The sequence below is a fragment of the Mesoplodon bidens genome (genome assembly GCF_964165515.1).
Source record: "Mesoplodon bidens genome assembly, chromosome: 3".
NCBI classification, from domain to species: Eukaryota; Metazoa; Chordata; class Mammalia; order Artiodactyla; family Ziphiidae; genus Mesoplodon; species Mesoplodon bidens.
Window position 1 is genome coordinate 127,895,032 of NC_138178.1, and position 26,864 is coordinate 127,921,895.

Genomic DNA, 26,864 nt, shown 5'->3' on the forward strand with positions numbered 1-26,864 from the left:
GCTTAACTAAGAATCAAACTTACCTTAGCAGCATTGTAACATGATTTGTTTGTAGTTTTAATTCTTTGATTGCATTTGCAACAGGGTCTCCTTGAGCTTGGGCTTCTTTCACAATTAACCCAATTTCTGTCCAGTCTATCTGGTTGGCTAAAGCACTTCGAACAACCTGAATGGCTCTGTCAACTATTTGTAGGTTCATCTCTATAAGCTCTCCTTTAAGTTTGTCTATTTCCTTATGAAATAAACCAAAAACATTTGTTACAATGCCAAAGTTACCATTTTTGAAAAAGTATCTGAAAAAGCGAAACATAATACCTGAGCCTGCTGAAGAGCTTCTAATCTGTTTTCATGATCCTTTCGGACATTATCTAATTTCTTCAATGCTTGTTTTTCCTTTTGTTAACAAAACAGAGTTTTTAAAAATTAGATTTCTTCTACCTTCTGTACCTTCACTCTTTTACCTCCTGAAACTCACTATCCCACCCCTACTTCTGCCCCCTCAATGCTGTTACCTAACTAGCTAAAGTTCCCCATAGTCCATCTCCCCAGGTCTATCCTACCCCAAAGTGTTTCATGCTCCAAAATTACCTCTCCTGACCATCTACATCCCATTCCCTATATAGGAAGGTATTTTGATTACAGGTTACATTGTATGTAAGATATGCCCTACTGCCCTTGAATTATTCAAGCAGGCAGAATTCAAGACATTTTTCCCTATGACATTAAAGTTTGGGGGAATGCATTTTTAGCATTAATTCCTAAAATAGCTTCCTTTTATTTTATTGCTGCTTTTAATTTTCTCAGCCTTATTTCTAGTATTTTACAGAGTATTCTTCTTCTTAAATTAACAACACAAAGGCTCATGGTAGTTATGTGAACTTTTATACAGTCAGCCCTCCGTACCTGCAGATACAAAACCTGCAGATATGGGAGGCTAACTATATTCACTGTACTACACCATTTTATATAAGGGACTTGAATATCCTTGGATTTTGGTACCCACAGGGGCTCCTGGAACAATCCACTGCAGACACCGAGGGATGGCTGTATAGCATTCTATCACATGGAACTTACATATTAAGGTTACTGATGTGGGGCTAATTTTGTAACACCAGTAATAGCATCACCAATTAGTGAATGTTTTGCATGCTGGATGTAAGATTTAAAATATTTAAGTTATAAGAATGGTGACTATTAAAAGAACACACAGTGATTACTAAAATAATTCACGGGTATTCTGATGTACATAAAAACATGGGGTTCAATGTTACTCTTAAATATGTTTACTGACTAAAGTGCTGCCACCATGTGGCAATCACACTATGCAATTCATGTGACCCACTTGCTTTGAAATTCCGCTCTTGATAATTTTTTTTTACAACCGAGGTGGGGAGGATACAGAGATTCACATAATTTCAAGTTTTTGCACACATATTTAAGATTCTATGAATATTTCTGAAAAATCTAATCAAGCGTGACTTTGGCCATTTTCTAAAACTGTTCTGCAGTAAAAGCTCCCCAAACATGGTCAAATGCGCTGGGAAAACAAAACACAGCATATTAAACCCTCTTTGTGGAGTCATGATACATGCAAAGCATATTAAAGGCCTAGTTCAAAAGCCCACTTTAAAAAAGAAAACAGTTTAATGATAAACAAATATATACTTATTTGTATAGAGAAAACTATTCCCTCTCCTTTGGCCTATTTAAAAATCTCCTCTTTGAAACACTATTCCCTTTACAGCAAAGTTTGAGAAGCTCTGGGTTGTTGTAGTAAAGCAAATCATACCAGGGAATAAATAACAGGCCTCCTTCCCACTGTATTTTCTGGCTTAGAGAATATTTGATATTCTAATGGAGCAAATGAGCATATATTTTTTTAAACACTGATAGTTCCCCTGGACCTTTATTAATATACCAAGAGATCAGGGCATTCCCAAACTACTTCTAAAAGGCTGCCCATTCCTGTATGAGAGCATCACCTACCCAGCAAACCACACTCAAGGCTAGCTGGTTTATATAAATGTTTTTAATAACACCATACCTGTTGTAAAGCTTTTAAATCTATTTTCTGACCTTCTATCTTGGAATAAAATTCATCTACGGCCTTATCAAAAGAAGAAAAAGACAATCAACTAGCTGGAAAAAAAACACACAAACATGGTCTCTGCTTCAACTTGCATACACAGAATTTTAGGGTCCATTTTGTTTCATAACACCATTCAAAGAACTTGAGTAGATTTCCAGTAAATATATTATATAGCTAAGCAGTCAGGAATCAAATTAAGTTCAAATCTTTAGTCCTTCATCTTGAAATAAAGAGGCAACAAACATTTCCACTAGTTTGTATCTGTAACTGCACTGGTTTTTAATGTCCAGATTCATAATGATTGTAAAGCAGAAATATTTTCAATTTCTCAATCAAAGCAAGTTGATATTAATTTAACAACTCACATCATGCTAACTGGTCAAAAAACAGAATCAGAAAACCCACCTTGTCAAATGATTCAAATTCTATGTATGGACATTGTGAATGTTGAGAAAACAAGAAAGGATGAAATTCCTCATACCTGTAAAATATATTTACCAAGAACATTAATAGGGACTTCCCTGGTGGTGCAGTGGTTAAGAATCCGCCTGCCAATGCAGGGGACATGGGTTCGACCCCTGGTCCGGGAAGATCCCACATGCCACAGAACAACTAAGCCCATGCGCCACAACTACTGAGCCTGTGCTCTGGAGCCTGCGAGACACAACTAATGAGCCCATGTGCCACAACTACTGAAGCCCGCACACCTAGAGCCCATGCTCCGCAACAAGAGAAGCCACTGGAATTGGAAACCCACGCACCGCCACAAAGAGTAGCCCCCACTTGCCGCAACTAGAGAAAGCCCACGCACAGCAACAAAGACCCAATGCAGCCCAAAATAAATAAATCTATTTTTAAAAAAAGAAAAAGAAAGGAACATTAATAAACACCCAAAGCAAATTGACCCATGCCTACATACTTACGTGAGTATGTCTTCGGTTGGTTTATCTACTTCCAGGCTTGGTTTTATTTCTCTTTTCTGAATGATATACCCCTACAAAAATCCAGCATTAAAACTAATTTCTATTCATAATTAACAGATTTACTTTCCTTGAATGATATTAATTTTATTAATTTACAAAATTATTCTAGTTATAAACAATTAGCATTTGTCTACTGATTGTATCATTTCTCAAAGTGATGTTTTTAAGACTCAGTAAGTACCATTAGAAAATACTGACTTATTCATATGAACAAGAAAAAAACAGGGAATAAAGAAAATGAAAACTAATGATTTGATAAAGTGGTGAGATTATACATGTGCATTTTGCTTTTTTCTTTCCATTTTTCAGATGTTCTGCAACTTAGAAAAGCCAAAAGCACTTTACTTCCAGCAGAAAAATCTTTGGTTCACTTTGCCGGTAGGAAATTTTAATTCATTTTAATAACTGGGTGTAGGGTATATTTGGAGTGAATTTAGCTGTAATTAATCAGAACTTTTCCTGAACTTTTTTTGTAAGTAAAGTTATATACTTTGAATAGGGAAGAAAAACAAGATATGAGGTAACTCAGAGGATACTTAATAATTAAAAAGATGTTAATCAGTAAATTTTTGGAACGTGCTGGCAAATTAAGATGTGCTTCTCTATCTAAAATCAACCTAAGAGGAAATATTTTCAAATTCCTCAACTTTTCAGGAGTGCCAATATTGTCTTGACTCAGTACTTTGTAGAAGATTTAAGGAACAGAACAAAAATCAGAAACCAACAGCAATTTAAAAAAACTACCCTAGAATAAGCATATTACAGGTGTTAAGTTTCCAAATTACAACAAAAAATTTACATATACTGATCCTTCAATGAACATTTAAATTCTAAAAATCTAAGTAAAACATCAACAATATACAGTAAGTATTTGTGGCGCTACCTTTCCACTGAAGTTGGATGTTGTTTTCATATACTCTTCTGCTTTCTGAAGACAAACAAGTACTTTTTCAATATCTAATAGGGGAATAAGAAAGGAAAAAAGGAGTGCCAATCAACTGTCCATAACTATTATTAAACACCTATGTAGAAAACAGAAAGTGTTTATGAAATAATACAAGTTGTTCAAGAAAATTAAATATAGTAATTTCATGTTTATAATCAGTTTATTAAATAAGAATATATTTTGGCCAGCTTATTGTCCCAATAGCTTTTATTGAATCCATTTTTCCCCTCATGATATGAAAGGTACTTTGTTCATATGCTAAATTGCCATATATATTTGGGCTTGTTTCTGAATTCTTTATTCTGTGTATTCCTTCTCCCAAAACTTAACTTTTAATGACTATAGCTTCATAATACATTTTAATTTATGGAAAGATTATACTCCATCATTACTATTATTTTCCAGAGTTTTCCTGAACATATGCTTTTTATTGCACATATCAGATTCATTTAAAAAAGGAAGTGCAATAGCAAAAATAACAATAACACCTGTCGGCATTTCGAACAGGATTGCACTAAATTCATGTATTTCAGAAACTAAATCATTCACTTCAAACATTCAATTTGTATTTTTAAATGCACAAAAAAATTTTACATTTGTGCATTTGTGCATCATAAAAATGATCCCTAAACCTTAAGAAGTGATATAAATCTCAAAATATAAATACCAAGAATGATTTTTTTTTTCATTTTACATGAGAATCTGCAGATAAAAATTTGTCAAAGACCAAAGCTTCCATTTTCCTTATATTTCCTCTAATTTTTTATTATCCTAATCTGGAAGTTAATTTAGGTTCCCTTAAGTAGCTACAAAAGCCTAATTCATTATAAAGTCACACCACAGCACTTACAGAATTAAAATGCATATATAATGCTACTTCTAGAAGCCCCTCAGGTTCTGAGTCTGAAGGTGAATAATTCAACTCCTTCAAGCCTTGTACCAGAGACTGTCTCAAGTGCAGTAACCCCTTCCAAAATTTAGTGGGGGGAAGGGAGAATATTCTAAAATCAGAAGGTAATAACATAGGTCAAGAGATTAAATTGCATGTTACTACATATAAAGCGTCACATTAAAGTAGGAAGTCAGGAATACCATATGGATAGAACGTTAATAGGTCAAATGTTTTTAAGTCTAGAACTACCTACTCACTTATTACTTTTTCCAGAAATAATTTTCATAGGTTTAAAAAAATGAAATAAAAATGGGCAAAACTTGTAGCATGCACACATACCTTTACTTTCAAATTTTTCATCCACTTTGACATTGCCAGAGAATCCATTTTCTATAAGACAGTGTTCAATGAGAGCTGGTCCACAGGCTATAAAAGCAGAGGATATTATTTGTAGTATTTTCCTATAAAATTTCACATTCAAAATACTAATGAATATCCCAATATAAATGATCTACTCAATAACAGTAGCCAGTGAAAATAACAATGAGTTTACCTATTTTGAAATGTTATTAGAAATGACAGTTCAAGTATTTATAAAAATTTGAGACTACAATAAAATTGTAGAAGTCAATGCAAAAGTTATAGGAATTTAATGGAATTTAGCCACGTATAAAAAGGATTATAAACCAGGAATGAAAGGTTGGTTTAGCATCCAAAAACTGGTTGATGTAATACACCATATTAACAGAACAAAGAAATAGAAAAATCCAAACTTACAAATTTTACACATGCTATACTAATAGATGTAAAGTTTTAAAGATAACTTTTTTAATGCATTCTAAACAGTAACTCCTGTAGTAATCAATGGTACCTGCCTTCTCATATGTCCTCCCCAGATTCCTTAGTATACGGATAAGTGATGATTTTCTCAAGTGTAAAAGTTGATTAGATTATCTTTACCCTGGTTATCAGCAGCACCTGGCAGACCCCGGAATGCCCTGAGACTCACCAATAAAAAACAAAAAGCAAAACAAAGAAAACCCAACCAAGCTAAGTGACTATTACACCAAAAAGACAGACACTGAAAAAAACAAAATACAAAAAAAAGATTTCTTAGAAAACTACAGCTGGCGCTCAAGTGCTAGATAACATAGTTTGTTTACGTAACTGTATTGCTTTTAAATAAGACGTAACATAAAGGTCAAAGTTCATATGGTATAACAAATTTCTCTTTCCTTGAAAATAAACACTTATTTACTCAAAAGATCATTTTAAACTCCTTTCTACATTTATCAAGTTGTTCTAACTTTCTACTAGAACTAGATTTCAATGTGTTACATATATTTCTAAGAAACCATATTATCTTACAAACAATTCATTGCTCTATATAGGATTACTCACGAAGTAATGGGTTAAGAACTCTCTTCAGTAGTTCACCCTTAGGTGCACTGGCTATTATTTCAGTCAATCTGTGAAACAAAATTGACACACCCCTTACTATCTTATATTTAATAAACCCTACAGCCATATTCATGTTCACAGTACTTTCATATGCATCAATTTGCCTGATCTTCAAAATACCCTAAAATATAAGAGGAGTTAGTTCACTTTATAGGTAAAAAAAAAAAAAAAAAAAGGATCATAAAAGTAACTTATCTAAGTTTAGTAGGTTCCTGAACAGCAGACTGGGACTTGAAACCAAGTTTTCCAAGGAACATCAATACTTTTTCAACTAAGTCATACTGCTTATCGTCAGCATGTCCATATATGACATGAAAGACACATTTTTATGCAACAGTTAAATGTAGTTTGTGGAGACTGGTGATATATGGGTTTTTTTTTTAAAAATTTATTGTAGTTGATTCACAATGTTGTGTTAGTTTCAGGTGTACAGCAAAGTGAATCAGTTATACATATATCAATACATATATCCACTCTTTTTTTTTTTAGATTCTTTTCCCATATAGGCCTTTACAGAGTATTGAGTAGAGTTCCCTGTGCTATATAGCATGTTCTTATTAGTTATCTATTTTACATACAGTAGTGTGTATATGTCAATCCCAATCTCCCAAATTATCCCTCCCTGGTGATATATCTTAACACCTGAAATGGCTTTACCTAATTAAACATTTAGAAAGAACTCAAGGATGCTGTAGGCCACAGTATTCCCCCCCCAAATCAGTATCAACCTCACCTGCAAACTTGTTAGAAATGTTAAATTCCTGGGATCTACACCAGATCTACTTAAAACCTGGCGGGAGTGGGGGGGATCTATATTTTACCAAGCCCTCTAGGTGATTCTGATGCATTCTAAACTTTGAAAACCACTGCTGTAGCCTATTAGCAAAGCCTTCCAGCCAGAAGAGTACAGTTATAGTCAGCACCTTATCCCACCATACTCCTATTTTTTAGCTAAACCAGAATTCCTATCTCCTTTTGCGCTCTGCCAAGATATCCATTTGTCTTCTCACAGAACAGCTAATAAATTCCCCCACTTTACCAAGAAATCACAAACATCTGAAGTAACACCAAACTTAGATTAAAAAAACATACATTTGCTACTCCCAAATAAGGCTTAATTGCTTACATTTAAGCACACACTTATGTAGTTCAAGCAGCCCAAATTTATTTTATGCAAGTAAACAAAATATTTTCTTATGTGACAGTTCTTTCATATTCTGACATATGATCTATTTTCCTATGTAATACAATAGGAAATGAGTTAATAAACAAACATGTTACCTTTCCAAGGTAAGCAAAGGTTCGGCAGCTCTAGCATGATCAACTGGATAGTGTTCACGAACAGCAAATTTAACATCATCTGACTCATCAGTTCGAAATCTTAGGATATTTAAAATTAGGTACTCATAATCTGTAAGAACAATGTTCCCCTGTAATAGAATAAAATATAATTTAATGCTTTTCCCAAATCATTCTTAAATCTTCTTAAAAATTGAGAAAGAAAATGTAGTCTCGTAAAAACCCAATCAAGGATACAGAAATGAAGTTACAAACACAAAGCATTTGAGTTGCATCTAAACAGTGCTCCTTGCGCTTGCCCAGCACAGACTATGAAATAAAATAAATCTAAACACCCCAAGTTTGAAACATAATGAAGGAATCTAGAGCAACATTAAACTCATTGCCTGGTGGTTCTGCAGAGGTCACTATTAGAAACAGAATAATCAATTAACACCTTGATGACCACCAATTGAACTTAATGTTGCACTTGGTTGAGGCAAATCTACAAACACTGTGGCTTATTAAGAAAAACAACATATATTTCAGAAGCCAAACACAGAGCTATTTATACTTCCACCTGCAATTTGTCTTTGAATAGCAATTAGTTACATGGAAAAATCAATAAAGGCCGTTATACCCTTTGACCAAGGAATTCCACACTTGGTTATGTGGCTTAGTGTAATAACTCAATAAAACCAGAAGCTACATGCTTAAACTGCATCTTACTTACAATAGAAAAAAACTGCAAACAGCCTAAATGTAAAAATTGGAGATATTGATAAATAAATTATACCAATACGACAAAACAGTTAAAAGCTGTTAACTTAAGAAGACTATGTAGGACTTACCTGGTGGTTCAGTGGTTAAGAATCTGCCTGCCAATGCAGGGGACACAGGTTCGAGCCCTGGTCCGGGAAGATCCCACATGCCACAAAGCAACTAAGCCCACGTGCCACAACTACACAACTAGAGCCCGTGTGCCTAGAGCCTGTGCTCCACAACAAGAGAAGCCACCAGAATTGAGAAGCCCGCACACCGCAGTGAAGAATAGCCCCCAACTCGATGAAACTAGAGAAAGCCTGTGCACAGCAACGAAGACCCAACACAACCAAAAATAAATAAATAAATAAATAAAATTGATTCTTTGAAAAAAGACTATGTAAAAAGAGTAGGAAAATGTTTATAATGTTAAGTAAAAAATAGGAAGACAAAAAAATCCTGTATCCTGGGAAATAGAAGGCAAATGTATCCTGGGAAGTGGGAGGCAAACACCGGAAAAATTAGAATACTTATTAAAGAGTGAGGATTAAAAAATCTTTTTAAAACTTAATATTGTTACATAATCTTTTCAATAAAAAATAGGCGAGAAACCTAATGAAAATAAAACTGCCCAAAAAACACAAACTTCCAAATTTATTATAGACAGTGAAGGTTGTTGTATAATTAAAATACAAAGAAGCATCCATGAAAATAAATAGTCACAAATGCCTTAGCAAGTACTCAGAAGGTGGTCCCAGAAGACGGTGGCAACAGCCCCAGTCTCATGAGGAATAACAGGCTGCAAGATAATGTTCACTAGATGGGGCCACCATTCACCTTGATCACAAATATACAGGCATACCTTGACGTTATTGCAGGTTTGGTTCCAGACCACCAAAATAAGGCAAATATTTCAATAAAGCAAGTCACACGAATTTTTTGGTTTCCCAGTGCATATAAAAGTTATGTTTACACTATATTGTAATGTTTAATAATATAATGTACTGCGATCTACTGAAAGTCAGCCCTCGACACAAGGGTTTGAAAAGATAAAAATATAAAAAGAAAAATAAATAAATAAAAAGAAAAAAAAGAAAAAATAATATAATGTAAAATATAATGTATCATAACACAATGTATAATATAGTGTATAAAGATAATAATATACTTTAAAAATCAAGGTACGTACCTTAATTTAAAAGTACTTTATTGTTAAGAACTGCTAACCATCATCTGAGGTTTCAGTGAGTTGTTGGTAGTAACATTAAAGATCACTGATCACAGATAACCATAAAAATACAATAGTAATGAAAAAGTTTGAAATATTGTGAGAATTTAAAAAATGTGACAGAGACATAAAGTGAGCAAATGCTGTTGGAAAAATGGCACTGACAGCAAAAAATTACTTGATGCAGGACTGTCACAAACCTTCGATTCGTAAAAAACGCAGTATATGAGAAGCATAAAGCAAAGCTCAGTAAAATGAGGAATGCCTGTAGATAACCTGAAGTTACTAGGTGTTGAAAGAGTAGGACCTACTGCTAAAGGTTCTAACTTCAAAGAAATCATGCATTTAGAAATTTAAACATTTAACTTAAAGAACAGAAATGTTAACTGGAGAAGGAAAGTAGGAGTCTTGGATAGAAGTCCGTATAGTGTCTGATTGGTTCATAAAGGTGTGACTTGAAAAACAGACCTGGCCATAGGACCTGGCACATAGAAAGTGCTCAATAAATGTTTGCTGAATCAAATTGTGCAGTTATCAAGAACATCTGGAAGATTCCAGTAAGGCAGTTACTTCCCTCAGAGGGCTTTCTTTAAACCAAGGTTTCCCGAAAGTATTCTGTTAAGATGGTTTCCACTACTCCCATTAAAAAGAAAAAAATTCTGTGATCTAGTAAGTTTTGGAAATTCTATGTAACATATCCTTCCCTAGGGGATGTATACATCACACGATCATATTAAAGGCACTGGTAAGTCCTAGAGTTAAAAAAAATATTTACCTTATTTATCCTCAAGGTTCTTCAAATTTTTATGACTAGGGGAACCATTTTTCTAGGCTATTATCATATGGAAGTGGTGTCGAGGAACTTACTTGGGGAAATACTGCACTTGTCTCTGATGTACTCAATAACCCATTTTCTAATCTTACTTTCTCCAGAGTCTTTCTTACTGGAAACTTCTTTTCACAAATTAATAAACTGACTTTCTTAAGTGAGTCTGAATAGCAACAGCCTCTTTACGCAACGTCTGATCAACTCTAGATAAACCATACATCAAAATTCCAGACATGAAGGCTAGAAGCTCAGACCCTGGAATAAAGAGAGGAGAGAGCAATCTTCAAGATCTACCGTTAAGAATCAACCAACATACTTCCCTTAAATACCACAGTGAGTACTGAAAATTCCCAAGCACATACTCTCATATATAAATCCTGAATATCTATTCCAAACTCATCACTAAGTGGACCTCTGGAACCTAGACAGTACACATGCCAATTGCACAGAGCCTTCAAAACAGAAAGACCCTAAATGCAAGGGGCTATCCTGGATTGAATTCTGTTCTATCCTGGAACAGAAAAAAGAACATGAGTAGAAAAACTGGTGAAACCCAAATAAAGTCTGTAGTTTAATTAGCAGTAATGTACCAATGTGAATTTCTCAGTTTTGACAAAGGTACCATGGTTATATAAGATGTTAACATTAAGAGAAACTAAGTGAAGGGTATACAGGAATTTTCTTTATTATCTTTGCAACTTTTCTACAAATCTAGTATTACTATAAAAAAATTATTTAAAATTTTAAATGATAATAAAGACTTTTTATTCTGTGAAAAGAAATTTTATATCATTAAGTGCTAAGTTTAAATTGAAAAAGGAAAAAAAGAAAAAAAAAGGAAAGGCCCATGTCTGATATATAACTTAAACTTCACATTGAGTTAAACCTAAGGCAGCCTGCAATTAGCTACATTCTAGAGATTTCTCCCCCCCAATGAAAAAAACCTTCTCTTGTTTTTTAATTGGGGTGGGCGGGAGTGGGGGAAAGGAATCATAAATAGGACACCAAACATAACAGTGGTTACTTTGGGATGAGGAACTGGTTGGGCCAGGGGTGATAAGACATTCAATTTTAATTCTACAAACTTTTCTATATACTGAGAATGTATTTGTGTACTACTTGTATAAACATTTTTAATTTAAATGGTAGTCTAGATAATTCTAACTATTGTCCTACTGAGAAAAAGAAAAACTGGACAGAATACAAAGCAAGTCTCTTAAGAAACAAAAAAATGCAAGTAATGCAGTAAACATTTATAGGATCAAAATCTAGGAGAGGAAAACTCAGAAAGGTGAGCTCCACACTTAGAGCTACTTCTTCCCTAGGATCATTTATCTAACAGTTAAGAATCAGCTGACAGGCTGGGAAGCTGAGCGTGAATTCTGATAGGCTCACAGGACAACTAAGGAGAATAAAAATTTGAGTTCAGGGTCCAAGTGAAAGGGGTAGGGGCTAAGGGGATTTATCCCTGATAAGTTCAGCTATGAATACTGACCCCAAAAGGCTGCATCCCAGGAGGAGTGAACTGGAAATTTTCCAGCTTTCCCACACCCAGCTCCTAATCAATTCAATTCTTGATTGGAGTAAGGTAATATGGGATTACTTGTGTCCTTAGCTACCTGTCTAAAGCAAATATCCTCTCTAAAGGAAGATAACATCGTTCCAGGTCTCACGATTTATCTATTACTTTTCCTACTCAGTGCCTGGCACACAATAAAGTAACCAGGCATGGGAGGAGACAATACAATGTAATTATAGTTAAAAGAACAACAGACTATAAAACAGACATCAGAGGAATCAGATAATAGAGCAATTACAAATGATTCCAAATGATTCTTGTCTGATAGCAATAAAATTAGTGAATTGGAAGATAGATCAAAAGAAAATATGACTGAATTTTCCCATACTGATGAAAAACACCAACTCACAGATTCTAGAAGCACTGTGAACCCCAGAAGGTAATTACAAAGGAAAATCAACTAGACATACAGCAAACTACTGAAAATCAAAGACAAAGAGAAAAAAATTTAAAGCACCCAGATAAAAAGGAGAGATTACCTTCAAAGGAGCAACAGTATGACTGACACTGGTTTCAACAGAAACAGTGGTCACCAGAAAACAATATACTATTTTTATAACTGCCAAAAAGTTATTCAACTAATTAATGAGAGAACTAGATGACAAAACTGGTTCTAAGAGAAATGAAGTAAGTGGACTACTTAGAGTGGGTGAGAAAAGAATGATTGTGTAAGATTGCCAATTTAGGGCAATAAAACTGCAACCTCGGGCTTCCCTGGTGGCGCAGTGGTTGAGAGTCCGCCTGCCGATGCAGAGGACACGGGTTCGTGCCCCGGTTGGGGAAGATCCCACGTGCCGCGGAGCGGCTGGGCCCGTGAGCCATGGCCCCTGAGCCTGCGCGTCCGGAGCCTGTGCTCCGCAATGGGAGAGGCCACAGCAGTGAGAGGCCCGCGTACCACAAAAAAAAAAAAAAAAAAAAAAAAAAAAAAAACTGCAACCTCTGGGGATATCTTTTCTCTGGACAGAGATAATTTGAATCTCTACTAGATGAAATTAATTTTCATTGCTATCAGGCAAGAATTATTTGTATTGCTATCAGTTTTCTATAAATTAAAGTCCACCCTTAACGAGCTGTAAAAGAGCCTAATCAAGAGTAAATAGCAGGGTCTTCCCTGGTGGCACAGTGGTTAAGAATCTGCCTGCCAATTCAGGGGACATGGATTCGATCCCTGGTCCAGGAAGATTCAACATGCCGTGGAGCAACTAAGCCTGCGAGCCACAACTACTGAGCCCGCGTGCTGCAACTACTGAAGCCCTCACGCCTAGAGCCTGCGCTCCGCAACAAGAGAAGCCATCACAATGAGAAGCCTGCCCACCGCAAGGAACAGCAGTCCCCGCTCGCTGCACCTAGAGGAAGCCCATGTGCAGCAACGAAGACCCAACGCAGCCAAAAAAAAAAAAAAAAAAAACACATCCCTAGAATACCCAGGAGTGCTGGCTAGACAACGCTAGACAACACCTGGCAGGATACTAAAATGACATTTTGTCCTTTTTGTCTCTTTTCAAATTTTGGATAATTTTTAACAGTCTCCTCTCATGATTACAACATCTCAAATTATTTTTGATTACACATATACACAGAAAAAGCTACTTTGTTTCTTGGACTGATTTATTTACACAAGTGCAGCAAGAAATGTTAACTAATATATATAAACCTCCTTAAACTATAGACAGCAAATCTAGAGCCACATGGTATCAAGCAGTTACTGAAGCCTTAATAATCACTGCTGCCTGAAGAATTCATAAGAAATTTGGAATTATATCTTCAATAGTCTCTATTATTCCAGAGACTTAAAAATTACTATTTGCTTCTAACTCAAAGCTATGGAAACCAAAAAAAGAAAAGAAAAAATCACTACTGGTTTTGTCTGTGGTGCACCTATAAATGTAAGTAAATTCTTCTCTACGTGAAGTCACACAAATCTACAAGAAGTGACCTTCCTTACTTCCTGCAGGCTAGGATCCTATATATATGCCACAGATAAGGTACAAGACTAGGTTCTCAGGAGGGCTTTGTGGACACTGGCTTTACATATGAAGTATAACCTTTTTTCCTTAATGGTGAGCTTTTCACACCTAACTGAATGAGATTTATTCTCAAATGTGACAGACACTCTAGGTTTGACCTTGGCTACACAATCAATTTGCCTAATTGTAACCTGGTAAAAAGGACAAATTCTTCTTGAACCTATGTAAATAGACACATTGTCTTGAGCAGTAGAACAATCTCAGTAAAAGGCAAGTGTTCCTAAATTCTAAGGGACCAAAGAGAGCAGACTACCATTTAAAGAATGTATCACTCCAACTAGCACTAGTATAGTTACTAAGTTACACGTCAGAAGGGCTTTATCATAGAACTATCATAAAAATAATATCAACAACATTCTGAAAAAAATAACCACAATCAGATTCTCCCCAGTTTATTCAGTCCTGTGTAATCAATTCTGATTGTCCTAGATCATAGGTTAACACTATTTTCATGAAGGCATCTGCTTCTAGACTAAAAAGAATCTTAAAAATCCTAACTTGGCATCCCTGATACAGTCTGGCATCTGTCCAAGCAATATTAGCTCAGACAATATGAGTCTATTATTTAAGAGCAGGGGTCAGCAAAATTTTCCCATAAAAGGCAAGATAATAAATATTTTAGGGTTTGTGGGCCACATATGGTTTCTGTTGCATATTCTTCTTTCTTTTTTTTTTTTTTTTTTTTTTTTGCGTTACACGGGCCTCTCACCGCTGTGGCCTCTCCCCCTGTGGAGCACAGGCTCCGGACGCACAGGCCCAGCGGCCACGGCTCACGGGCCCAGCCGCTCTGCGGCACGCGGGATCCTCCCGGACCAGGGCACGAACCCGCGCCCCCTGCATCGGCAGGCGGACTCCCAACCACTGCGCCACCAGGGAAGCCCTCTTCTTTCTTTTTAAAGAGCTCTTTTAAAATGTATTGTAAAAACCATTCTTAAACTCACAGGCTTTACAAAAAGGGGGCCAAAGGCTGTAGTTTATCAACTCCTACTTAAGACTATCTGGTATGTCCTTTTCAGCAAGGTTCTGAGACTGCCTTCTTTGTTAAAGACCCAATTTATAATGACAAAATTATGGAGATGGAACAAATTAGTAGTTGCCAGGGTGCAGGGATGGGAGGAAGAGGGGTGGGTGTTATTACAAAGGGGTACCACAAGGAAGATCTCTGTGGTAATGGAAGAATTCTGTATCTTGATTGCAGTGGTTACATGAATCTACAAACATGGTGAAATGCATTGAATTATATGCATACATTGTACCAATACTGATTTCTTGATTTTGTTATTGTAATATAATTATGTAAGATGTAACAACTGAGGGGAACTGGGTGAAGGGTACACCAGACCTCTCTGTTCTATCTTTCCAACTTCCTGTGAATCTATAATCATTTCAAAACAAAAAAGGTTTTAAAAAGGTTATCATACAAATTTTTTTTTTAATTGACCACTACCTGAGACCACATACAAAAATCAATTCCAGGAGAGCAGCCACTGCAGCTGTAGCTGCTGCTGCCTGCAGGGGAGGGGGTCAGAAAGATGGGTAAAGGAATTAGTGGCAAAGAGAAGTGCGTAGACAATTAAAGACAAGTGCAAGGATCAGCAGGTGGTCTCACGGTCCCGGTTCCACATCCAGGTCAATAACTAATACAGGTATGTCCACTTCTGATAGTTCACTAAAGTGCACACTTATAATGTATGTGTCATATATCTAACAAAAACCTTAAAATGATCAAAAGCATGTGGTAAAAAACATTGATAAGAAAGAAAAAATACAAACAGCTCAATATTATTTTTAAAAATTACACATTCTATTATTCGGGTCTCCCTTAATTATTTAACCAATCTCTTATTCAAAGAAATTTAGTTTTGAATAATGGAGTCGCTTGGAGCCTAGCTAGAAGTGAAAAATTCCACACATGAGGAACAACTAGGGACCAATTTCCACTTAAGAGCTGTGATAAGTCCAGCCCAAGTGACTCATGCAAGAAATAAATGGGAACATTTAAGAGATGACAGTCACACCTACTTGGGAATGGACTTGAGGATATGGGGAGGGGGAAGGGTAAGCTGTGACAAAGCGAAAGAGAGGCATGGACGTATATACACTACCAAACGTAAGGTGGATAGCTAGTGGGAAGCAGCCGCATAGCACAGGGAGATCAGCTCGGTGCTTTGTGACCACCTAGAGGGGTGGGATAGGGAGGGTGGGAGGGAGGGAGACGCAAGAGGGAAGGGATGTGGGAACAGATGTATATGTATGACTGATTCACTTCGTTATAAAGCAGAAACTAATAATAAAAAAAAAAAGAGATGACAGTCACAGAGAAATGGAGAAAAAGCAAAAAACAACAAACAACAAAAAAACAAAGACATTTAGCTTCTTTCCAAGTTTTAACTATTATAAACACTATAAAGACTATGGTATGGTCCTTCCTGAGCACTTGCCTCAAACGTTTCTTATGATAAATTGCTAGAAGTGGAATTCCTGCGTCAAAGGTTACACACATCAACTTTAAAAATCATGTTATATACTGTCAAACAATCTTCCAAAAATAATGTTCTAATCTACCCTTGCTCTCGTACATCCTTTTTTTTTTCTTTAATTCTCTCCCCCCCCTTTTTTTTTTGGCCACGCCGCACAGCTTGCAGTATCTCAGTTCCCTGACCGAGGACTGAACCCAGGCCACGGCAGTGAAAGCCCAGAATCCTAACCACTAGGTCACCAGGGAATTCCCTGTACAGTCTTGATAATACTGGTTATTGTCAAACTTTCCAACCATTTATATATTGACAGAGAAAGAAAAAAAGGGGAGGAAGAAAAATATCATTTTTACCTTTCAGTAATCTGTTAATTTATACAGTACTCATGCTTTCATAAGCCATTTGTATTATTCTTTTTTGAATTGTGTAATCAAGCACTTTACCCATTTTTCCACTTGAACCGTTTGTGAAAACTACATATTAGGATTATGAGAATTTTATTTACCATACAAGTTAAAATATTTTTCCCCAGTTTTTCACTTTTGATATATATATCAATAGTTCATGGTGTTTTCTGCCTTACACAGTTAAATTGCCTTACACAGCTTTAAAATTAAGCAGTCATATCTATCAATATTTGTTTTCACTGTTAGGCTTAAAAGTCTTTTTCACCCCAAATTCATATATCTTAATCCATATTTTCACCTAGTACTGCTATGGTTCCACTTTTTATATTTAAATTTTTGATGCAAATGGAATTTATTTTGCTGTAGATAGTTCATGAAACATTTCCAAGATAGAACAGGTAACTAAATGGAAGGATTAAGAGGCAAGAAGCAAGAATGGTGAAGCCATCAGTAGTCTTCCTCTTATGACTGATGACACTGAAAACATGGCAACGTCCCTGAGTCTCAACTGCAGTCTTATTTATGACAAAACTATTTGACAATTTGCTGGTTGTACCACTCTAGTCCTGAAATGTAAAGTAGTAGATAATTTCTTCAGTTCTCGGATGTTCGTCTCCTCCAATCAAACACTATTTTTTTTTTTTTTTTTGCGGTATGCGGGCCCCTCACTGTTGTGGCCTCTCCCGTTGCGGAGCACAGGCTCCAGACGCGCAGGCTCAGCGGCCATGGCTCACGGGCCCAGCCGCTCCGCGGCATATGGGATCCTCCCAGACCAGGGCACGAACCCGTATCCCCTGCATCGGCAGGCGGACTCTCAACCACTGCGCCACCAGGGAGGCCCCAAACACTATGTTATTATTGTTTTTGTTCTTTTTCATTTTTTTTTTTTTTTCTGGCCACGCCACATGGCATACAGGATCTTAGTTCCCAGACCAGGGATTAAACCTGCGCCCCCTGCAGTGGAAGCATAGAGTCTTAACCACTGGACCACCAGGGAAGTCCCTCAAATGCTATTTTTTTTTTTTTTTTTTTTTTTTTTTTTTGCGGTAGGCGGGCCTCTCACTGTTGTGGCCTCTCCCCTTGCAGAGCACAGGCTCCGGACGCGCAGGCTCAGCAGCCATGGCTCACGGGCCCAGCCGCTCCGCGGCATGTGGGATCCTCCCAGACCGGGGCACGAACCCGTGTCCCCTGCATCGGCAGGCGGACTCTCAACCACTGCGCCACCAGGGAAGCCCTCAAATGCTATTTTAAATGGCTACGGTCTGCCTAAATTCTGGCCTCCAGATAAAAAGGAAGATTAATGGAAAATCACATTTTATTTTTGTTGCACTTTATTATCCTAGTGTATCAATGGCCTTTGAGAAGAAAAAAATGTTCCCTGCCCATGTTTTACAGCACTATCACATGAATAATTAACAATATAATAATTCTCCTCACCCTATCCCCCAAATTTAACTTACCCTGTCATAGAGCTCAATGATTAAGTGATAAGCAGCTTCATCACTTCCAAATTGAAAATCTACAATTCTATCCACACCAAGCTGTTTTGCACTGACTAATCTCCGACTCTTCAAATGTTTTCGGCACTAGCAAGAAAGAGAAGAAAAAAGGCATTTATATAGTAAAAGCGAATTCCTAGTCATTCGGTATTGGTTTATAATTAAGTTTCTTTTTTTGATTTCCATCAAGAATAACATCTTAAGACTAACAGATAAAACAGTATAGTCAAAATTAAAACTTACAGAATCATAATCAGAGGAAACACATTTTATTTCAGACAACTCTGACTGCTAACCCCGAAACAGTATTTTATATCCAATTTTTAAGTAAACAATAAGAGACCTATAGCGAAGTTTACGTTGTTGCTTTACACCACTGCTAAATAAATCCGTTCTTATTCTGAGGACCTCACATAAAGCTGTAACTTTTTTTTAAGCCTCTTTCTACTGAAATTTTTTTTTTTTTTTTTTTTTTTTTTGCGGTACGCGGGCCTCTCACTGTTGTGGCCCCTCCCGTGGCGGAGCACAGGCTCCGGACGCACAGGCTCAGCGGCCATGGCTCACGGGCCCAGCCGCTCCGCGGCATGTGGGATCTTCCTGGACCGGGGCACGAACCCGTGTCCCCTGCATCGGCAGGCGGACTCCCAACCACTGCGCCACCAGGGAAGCCCTGAAATTTTTTAAGTATCCCAAATTTCCTTTCGTGTGTTTGTGTTGAAGATTAACTAGTGGTTTCCACTAATCTTTCACTTCAAATACAAATTCTGAACCAGGAGCTTATTGGAATTCTATAAATTAGTCCTCCAACTTACAACCAATTACCCTCTATTCCCACAAACTTTATTAATAAAACCCAAACAGAATTTTTCTGGTACTATCTCCAGGCTTTTGAACAACCTAGCTCAAATCCAAATGTAGTAACTCCTATCCTTTATCAAATCCCATTCTTCTTATCCCTAGTCATAATGTTCTTATTCTTACAAACAATTAAAATTAACATGTTAAATCCAAAGACAATTTACTTGGTAAATACCTACTGTTTTATATTACATGTACAAATATTTAAGTATGACATGGACCAAAAACAAGACTACTCTGTAGCTCCTAAAAAAAAATTTTTACAATTGTTTCTAAATTTGAATTTGAAAGATCCCTTAGTCAAGACCAGAAAGAAAGAATGCTTTCTTTTCTTCAAGCCTCAAATCCAAAACAAATTTTACAGAGAATTTAAACTAAAACCATCTTAAAGAAAAAGGAGAAGAAGAAGAATATACAGGTCATTCTTCAAATTAATGCCAATTCTTTCATAACTAAGAGGAGTTCTTCTCCAGATCTATAGTTCAAATTGACTAAAATTCTCATTTTATGTATTCAGGCAGAATTATATACTCACATATATTCAGGCAGATGTAAGACTTTTCAACCTTCATAGAATAATCTCTCCCTCCTAAATTCAATAGTTCCCATTTAAAAGTGGCCTATATTAATTTTGATTTAAACAGTGACCTACATTCAGGGCTGTCTTTAAATCTCCAGGTGAAAATCATAATCAATTCCCCCAGTAATATTTTGAGAAAAATAAAGTTAAAATGAAGATAAAAGGCATCCTTGAATGGAACAGAAGTCCACACCACAGAATGGTGAAAAAGGGAAAATTATCATGAGTATAGATGGACATATAATACATATGTAAAACTTGTTTTTTCTTTATTTCCCTACTAGCAGCTTGGTGAAAACAAGCTTCTGTCAGTGCCACAAAGCTACAGCTGGCATCCCCAAATGTGAGAATTAGGAACAATCACTGTGATTTACCATGTACTAAACATGACCCTGCCTGTGACATACAACAGTAGCAGCTCTTTTAGTTATTTATAAAGTACTTAACATTGTCTGCTCCATTGGAGAGAATTTTTATACACATTTAGATTGACATGTACACCTAACTCATTAAATTCTAAATTTTTTTTTTTTTTTTTTTTTTGAGTGTCTGACCTCCTATTGATGTAGCCTCGTTTGGGGATGTTTACACAGTCCCAGTATCATATATCTTATTATCTGTTATATCATATGTAAAACTGAAACAATATTAGTTCTTCATATGCAAGTTATTAAACAACTTAAATGAAGTATGCATTATTCTTTGAAAAGTACTATACAAATATAAAGTGTCATTATTATTAAGGACAATCCCCAAAATAGAACCATTTTGGGTTACTATTAAGTAAATTAAACTTTTAAGAATTTGATAATTTTGTGACAGGCCTTGTGATTTGGGAAACACTTACCTAACGTGTAATCCAAAACAGATTCTAAGTTGCTGGGGATAAGGATCTTCTCTGTAAAGCCTCTAATGAAATAACACAATGCCAAAACAAATAAATTTCTGAAGGAAAGTGAGGAGGAGAGGAAGAAGGAAATTAATACATATGGAGCCCTATTATGTGTCAGGCATTGTGTTAGGTGCTTTACATGTAACTTCAATTAATCCTCACCAATAACCCCATGAGGGAGGCATTATCTACATTTCACATTTAAAGAAACAAGTTCCAAGAGGTTAAGTAAAATTTCCAGGTTATAAAATTATTCAGCAGCAACACCATTAATTCAAAGTTAGGTATATCTGACTCTAATGTCTTTCCTCTGCATCATGAGCTTTTCAGTGTATCTCTTGTGTCAATAAGCGAAAGGGTAATACATCCACAAATGCGGGATCTCATTTTAATAGTAAAAACAAAAGTGAAAAGTAAAAAGATATGGTTGGTAGCATACTAATGTCACTGAGTATTCCAACAAAATACAGATTGGTAGCTGAAAAGTAAGCTGTGGAAGACAAGGCTAGGGAAGGAGGGAGGAGGGCAGATTACAGAAAGCCAAGAATGCTGGGGTATAGGATATGGATTCAGCAATTAGAGAATAATAAAAGGTGGGAAAACTAATGAAAATGATGCTTTAGAAAAATCAATGTTGGTCTAATACAGAATTGTTTTGATAGTGAGAAGAGTAGTAGAGTTAAATGGCTATAATGTCCAGCATTATAAAAGCTTGAATTAGAACGCTAACTGTGGGAACATAAAGATGTGGCACACAAAGTGGCGTGAAGGGTAAAAGGGAGAAGTTAATAAACATCACCTTTATTCATCCAGTATCTATCAACTACTCTATTTTATCTCTATTTTATTTATAACAGTGAAGAAAAACCCATTTATAATTTCAATTGTTAGTGACCAATCTCAGGGCCTTAAAATTTGCTTCAAGTATAACTTAAAACTTACCTTCATGGCAAAACTAGACGGCATCATATTCTTAGGCCATTCAAATTCTGTTGTGTGAATTCGTATGCCAGATTCAAGTAAAAGTGTAGCTTTAAAGTCTGGTCTGTAGAAGAAAAAAGTCAAAACTTTTTTAGGGCAGCACTAACTCAGGTTAAAAAAAACAAACAAGCTCATATTTAATTATACAAAAGATAAAACAAGCCTATAAAATGCTCTTACTTTTGAAGACGAATAAGATACGTCTTATAAACAAACAAACAAGCTCATACTTAATTATACAAAAGATAAAACAAGCCTATAAAATGCTCTTACTTTTGAAGACGAATAAGATACGTCTTATTATCCACATCGTAAACATTGTTTACTCTCATTCCTAGCAAGCTGCAAAGAGAAAGGAAACATGTAACAAATCATGCTACCACTTGAAACATAAAACTTCACACAATTTAAAGCTGTAGGCGTAAGTGGAGACAGCGAAAGTGGGGATCTTTGACTTTAAAGATACGGAGTCAACCAGTGTGCAGTCTGAAGGCCATCAGACATTGAGCCCAAACCTTGAGTGTAACTATTTAAGACAAAAGTGGTCTATCAGCTCTAGGAACACTATACAATGCCTTGAGTCTTTTAAATGATCCAATAAATATTTTAGGAAATACAGTAAAATCTAACCCACTTAATTATAAAAGAAAATATGTAAACGAGGCCCTGAGAAATATGACAGAGCTCACACAGCTGAATAATAGAAAGCAGATTAGAATGCAGACCTCAGGCCAAATCTGTTACCTCCGGCTCAAAAGGCGATGCTGCCTTTCTTTGCGGTGAGGAGGAGCGTCTAACAAACCAAGCTGAAAACCTCTGAAGCAAATGACTACACTGGGTCCTCCACCTGGCGTCTCGTCTTTTACTAAACGTTTGCTGCCAGACCCGGGCGACTCAGGCCGACAGGCCGAGAGCCCCGCCAAAGCCGGACGCAAGACCTGGCGAGACGAGCAGCCCACGAGAGCGGGGAGTGGGGCACGCGACCGCCGGGGTCCCCCCTGTATCCTGAGGGCCACGGAAAGATGTCACGTGCTCGCCCACTCAGGCCTAGCCAGGTCCACAGAAGAACAGGACCGGGGGGACCCAGGGGAAACATAAGGCCGTTCTTGTTTCCACGGTGGGGCCATGGCCTCTGCCTCCTGCACCACCCGCACGAGCCTGGTCACCCGTCATACAGTACCGGGCGTTCAGCTCCGCGAGTACCGCGCGGAGGTCAACGGTGCTAAAGCGGGTCTTCATGGCGAGGCTTGAGAGTCTCTACCGCAGTTTCCTCCACCGCCGGCCTGACTCAACACCGCTACTCTTATGCGCAGGCGCACTTGGCGGATCTACGGCCGCGCAGAAGACCCAATATTCCTTGAAACGAGCTGCTTTTAGTCACTTTTGTGCCGTGTTCGGCTGTCAAGTCCGTCGTCAGCTCCCTTTTCGTTGTACCAAAACAATTCGAAATAGATCCAAACTATTCTCTTGAAACTTCATTCCTTCCTGGAAAGCTTATGGACTACGCCGGTTACTTTGCTCCCTTGCGTTTCGGGACTCAAGCCAGCCTCCACAGTGACCCCTGCGGGTCATAACAATTTACAAGAAGCGCACTGGGAGGATTTCCCCAGGTGGGGCTCTGCGTACAGGAGCAACGACCCCTTTCCCTGACGTGTACAGTGTTGAAATTTAACGAAGTGGACTATTTCATACACCCTACATTTACCCTCAATGATCAAAGCAGATCAACCCTCAAAAAGGAGTTCCTATTCTGATTTCTTGCTCTCCGAAGAGCATTTTGTGGTGTATTGTGGGATTCTCATCCAGTCTAGGTATTGGGATCCCCTGGGCTCAGCATAGTACCTGGTATACAATAGGGGCTCCATAAATGCTTGGCAACCTGAATATTCAATTGTTTCGCTAGGTAATGGTGAAGTAAGATTAAAAATAAAAATAAGACAATATTGCCCCGCCAAAGGAATTCACGATGCAGTGGAAAATCAGTCGTGCAAGAATGTAAACATGGTACTTATTGTTGTGATATATACGTGGGAAGAAAGCCTATTTTAAGATAAGAACTCAAAAGAGACGGGGTCTCGCTATGTTGCCCAGGCTGGAGTGCAGTGGCTATTCACAGGCGCGGTCCCACTACTGATCAGCACGGGAGTTTTGACCTGCTCCGTTTCCGACCTGGGCCGGTTCACCCCTCCTTAGGCAACCTGGTGGTCCCCCGCTCCCGGGAGGTCACCATATTGATGCCGAACTTAGTGCGGACACCCGATCGGCATAGCGCACTACAGCCCAGAACTCCTGGGCTCAAGCGATCCTCCTGCCTCAGCCTCCCGAGTAGCTGGGACTACAGGCGCGCGCCACCGCGCCCGGCAAGGAATCCGGACCTAGGAGGAGTCTAGAGCCTATGGGCTACAAGTAGTGGCAAGCAGAGTTCCCACCAGCAGATGGCGACTCTAAGTAAAAAGGGCTAGGTTGACATTTCAGAAGAAACAGAATTGTAGACGCTAAGGGGACTACTGTAGCAGGTACAGCGCAGAATTAATGCGACATATGGCACAGAAAATCATGCAGAATAGCTCAAAATATGGAATAAACCATTTGGAGGGTTTAGGAAAGACTGAGAACCAAGTCGACTGTAGTGCAAACAGTAAAAGCGAGAGGTTTAACTGTACATAAACAATGCTAAGGTTCTTATGTTGTCTCTGAAGGCATTACCCAAATAATGCCTAAATATTTTGCATAAAAGCAACCCATGTATAAACTCCACATTGAAAGGGACAACACTCATAAAGATGCTTATAAAGATGCTTCTTTATAAACAAAAACTGAAATACTTCATAGCAAAACTCCCACTTTAGGGCCCTAAACCCATGAGATAGGAGCAGGATACTAATTTAAGTTATACTTGAGACAGTCAGCCACTTGACTAACCCATACATTGCTTCTGATCTGTCTGTCAAGGAAAATGAGCCTCAGAAGTAAAATGCGAGAAAATACATAAGGGGGAGAAGGAGATGAAGATAAGTGTAAAAATAATAAAGAAACTGTATCATTTACTATTGAATTCTATCATTTCTGGGTTTTGGAGTAATTTCTCTACTTTGAAAAAATTCTGAACCAGGGATACTTAAGGACTTGTGGGAAAAATAAGAGGCAATAGGAAATGGGAAAATCATCTTCCAATTTTCAAAGAGAAGATAAAGGTGAATATCTGAAATCCAAACAGGTGCCATTGGCATTTGTCCCAACCAAAAAGTTAGAGGTAATTATTAATGGATGCCTTATGGGCATCTAGAGCTGTGATCCTCAAGTCTTAGTGTGATTCACTGATTACTATGGAGATAATCAAAGCAAATTCCTGGACACCACACCAGGAGATTTTGAATCGTTCCTTAACTTTGGCTCAAGGTATCTGCATTTGTAAGTGCCAAGATGAAAGGGACCTGGAGCGCATACTTGGAAGTTTACTGATCTCTAGAAGATGAAGTGGTCAATGATGAAGTATCAATCATTAAGAACCAATATAGTTTCATTCAGAATAAGATATAATTTATTAATTTTACTTTCCACTCATAGAAATATTCAATGCGTAGCGTTGGGGGGAAATCTCCCCTTCTATCCATTTTGAGTTCTTGTGGCTGGACTAATAATAAAATTGATGCTAGACAAATTAACAGGGGAAAAAAAACCCCAAATTTTAATTAATGCACATGGAGGCTCTTAGAAATGGGACCTAAGAAGTGGCCAATGCAGGCAGCTTTTATACTTTTTAGACAAATAAATAAATTTGTAAGGAATTGACAGGACAAGAAAACTTAGGTTTTGGGTGCTAATTAGTGAAGAATCTAAACAGAATATGGGCTTGGGTGGTAAATTAAAGAAGTAACAAGGTTCATTTATATAGACTTCTCAGCCTGAATTCCCTATCTCTGGTGATAAAGGTATCCTTCTACTTTCAGATGCAGGGAATGTACCTTTCACATGAGAGATTATTTCCTGCTTTCAGGGAAAAGGAGGGTGAGAGTATCTCTCTTGTGTTGGCCATTTCTTAAGTAACTGTAATTCAAAATAATCAATATGCCTTTGGGGCACATTTTGGGGTGGCCTACCCTGGCCCAGAGGATACTCCTTTCCCCACAACGGTGAGGAATAAATTTGTGAGGGGATCCTCAGCACCCTTGAAGAGCTCTGTGATCATGTTTCTCTGCAGGCCAGAACTTACAGTGGGAACTGCTGCCACTGAATTCGGAAGCCTGAATGCAAGGGGAGTAATTGGAGCCTGAGTGGCAGAGTCCAATGGCAGCACCCCATGTCCAGAGGCAAGCTGGGTGTGATTATCATAGTGGACAGCAGAGTCAAAGCAGCAATCAGAGTAGTCTGACTCATGGAGACCAATGGTGCTGGCTATTTGATCATGGTGTTCCTAGAAGTGAAATGTATGGGAAACCTACTACATTCTTACTTGGTCTGTATAAGCAAAAGAGTTGTAGCTCAAGTGAACAAAAATGATAAAAACAGAGTCATAGTCGTTCCCAGACTTGAGCCAGTTTACAGAACCAGGACCCCTTGTATGAAAGGAAATCTGGCTCCCCTTGAGGAAGGACACTGCCAAAAATGCATACTGTTAATCTTTCTCCCAGACTTCTCCAAAGGGATCTATGGCCTTTTACCAGGATAACTGTGCACTGGGGAAAAGGAAATGATCAGGCTTTGGGGGGATTACTGGACACTGGCTCTGAACTGACACTAATTCCAGGAGACTCAAAACATCGCTGTGGTCCAGTCAAGAGTAGGGGCTTATGGAGGTCAGGAGGTGGTCAATGGAGTTTCAGCTCTGATCTTTCTCACAGTGGGCCCAGTGGGTCCTCAAATGCATCATGTGGGTATTTTCCCAGTGCTGGAACTCATAAGTGGAATACCCAGACTCAGCAACTAGCAGAATCCCCACGCAGGTTTCCTGACCTGTAGAATGAGGGCAATTATGGGGGAAAGGCCAAGTGGAAGCCACTGTCTCTATGTAGGGAAATAGTAAACCAAAAGCAATACTGCATTCCTGGAAGGATTGAAGAGATTACTGCCACCATCAAGGACTTGAAAGATGCAGG

At 37.7% G+C, this 26,864-nt stretch overlaps 1 protein-coding gene across 3 annotated transcripts in view; it reads right to left on the reverse strand.

The window, feature by feature from the left end:
* NEMF (nuclear export mediator factor) overlaps positions 1-23,226 on the reverse strand; it is a 54,539-nt gene extending 31,313 nt beyond the window's left edge. For all 3 annotated transcript variants that reach the window (XM_081229944.1, XM_081229943.1, XM_081229945.1), the window contains exons 1-13: positions 22,949-23,226; positions 22,042-22,110; positions 21,730-21,832; positions 18,419-18,544; positions 7,653-7,801; positions 6,312-6,379; positions 5,250-5,336; positions 3,956-4,029; positions 3,013-3,083; positions 2,495-2,570; positions 2,045-2,107; positions 316-393; positions 24-232 (exon numbers count right to left, since the gene is read on the reverse strand). In XM_081229944.1, the coding sequence (XP_081086070.1) occupies positions 24-232; positions 316-393; positions 2,045-2,107; positions 2,495-2,570; positions 3,013-3,083; positions 3,956-4,029; positions 5,250-5,336; positions 6,312-6,379; positions 7,653-7,801; positions 18,419-18,544; positions 21,730-21,832; positions 22,042-22,110; positions 22,949-23,007 (1,232 nt within the window). In that variant the 5' untranslated portion in view covers positions 23,008-23,226. The remainder of the gene's footprint in view (positions 1-23; positions 233-315; positions 394-2,044; positions 2,108-2,494; positions 2,571-3,012; positions 3,084-3,955; positions 4,030-5,249; positions 5,337-6,311; positions 6,380-7,652; positions 7,802-18,418; positions 18,545-21,729; positions 21,833-22,041; positions 22,111-22,948) is intronic.
* Positions 23,227-26,864: the final 3,638 nt, after the last annotated feature.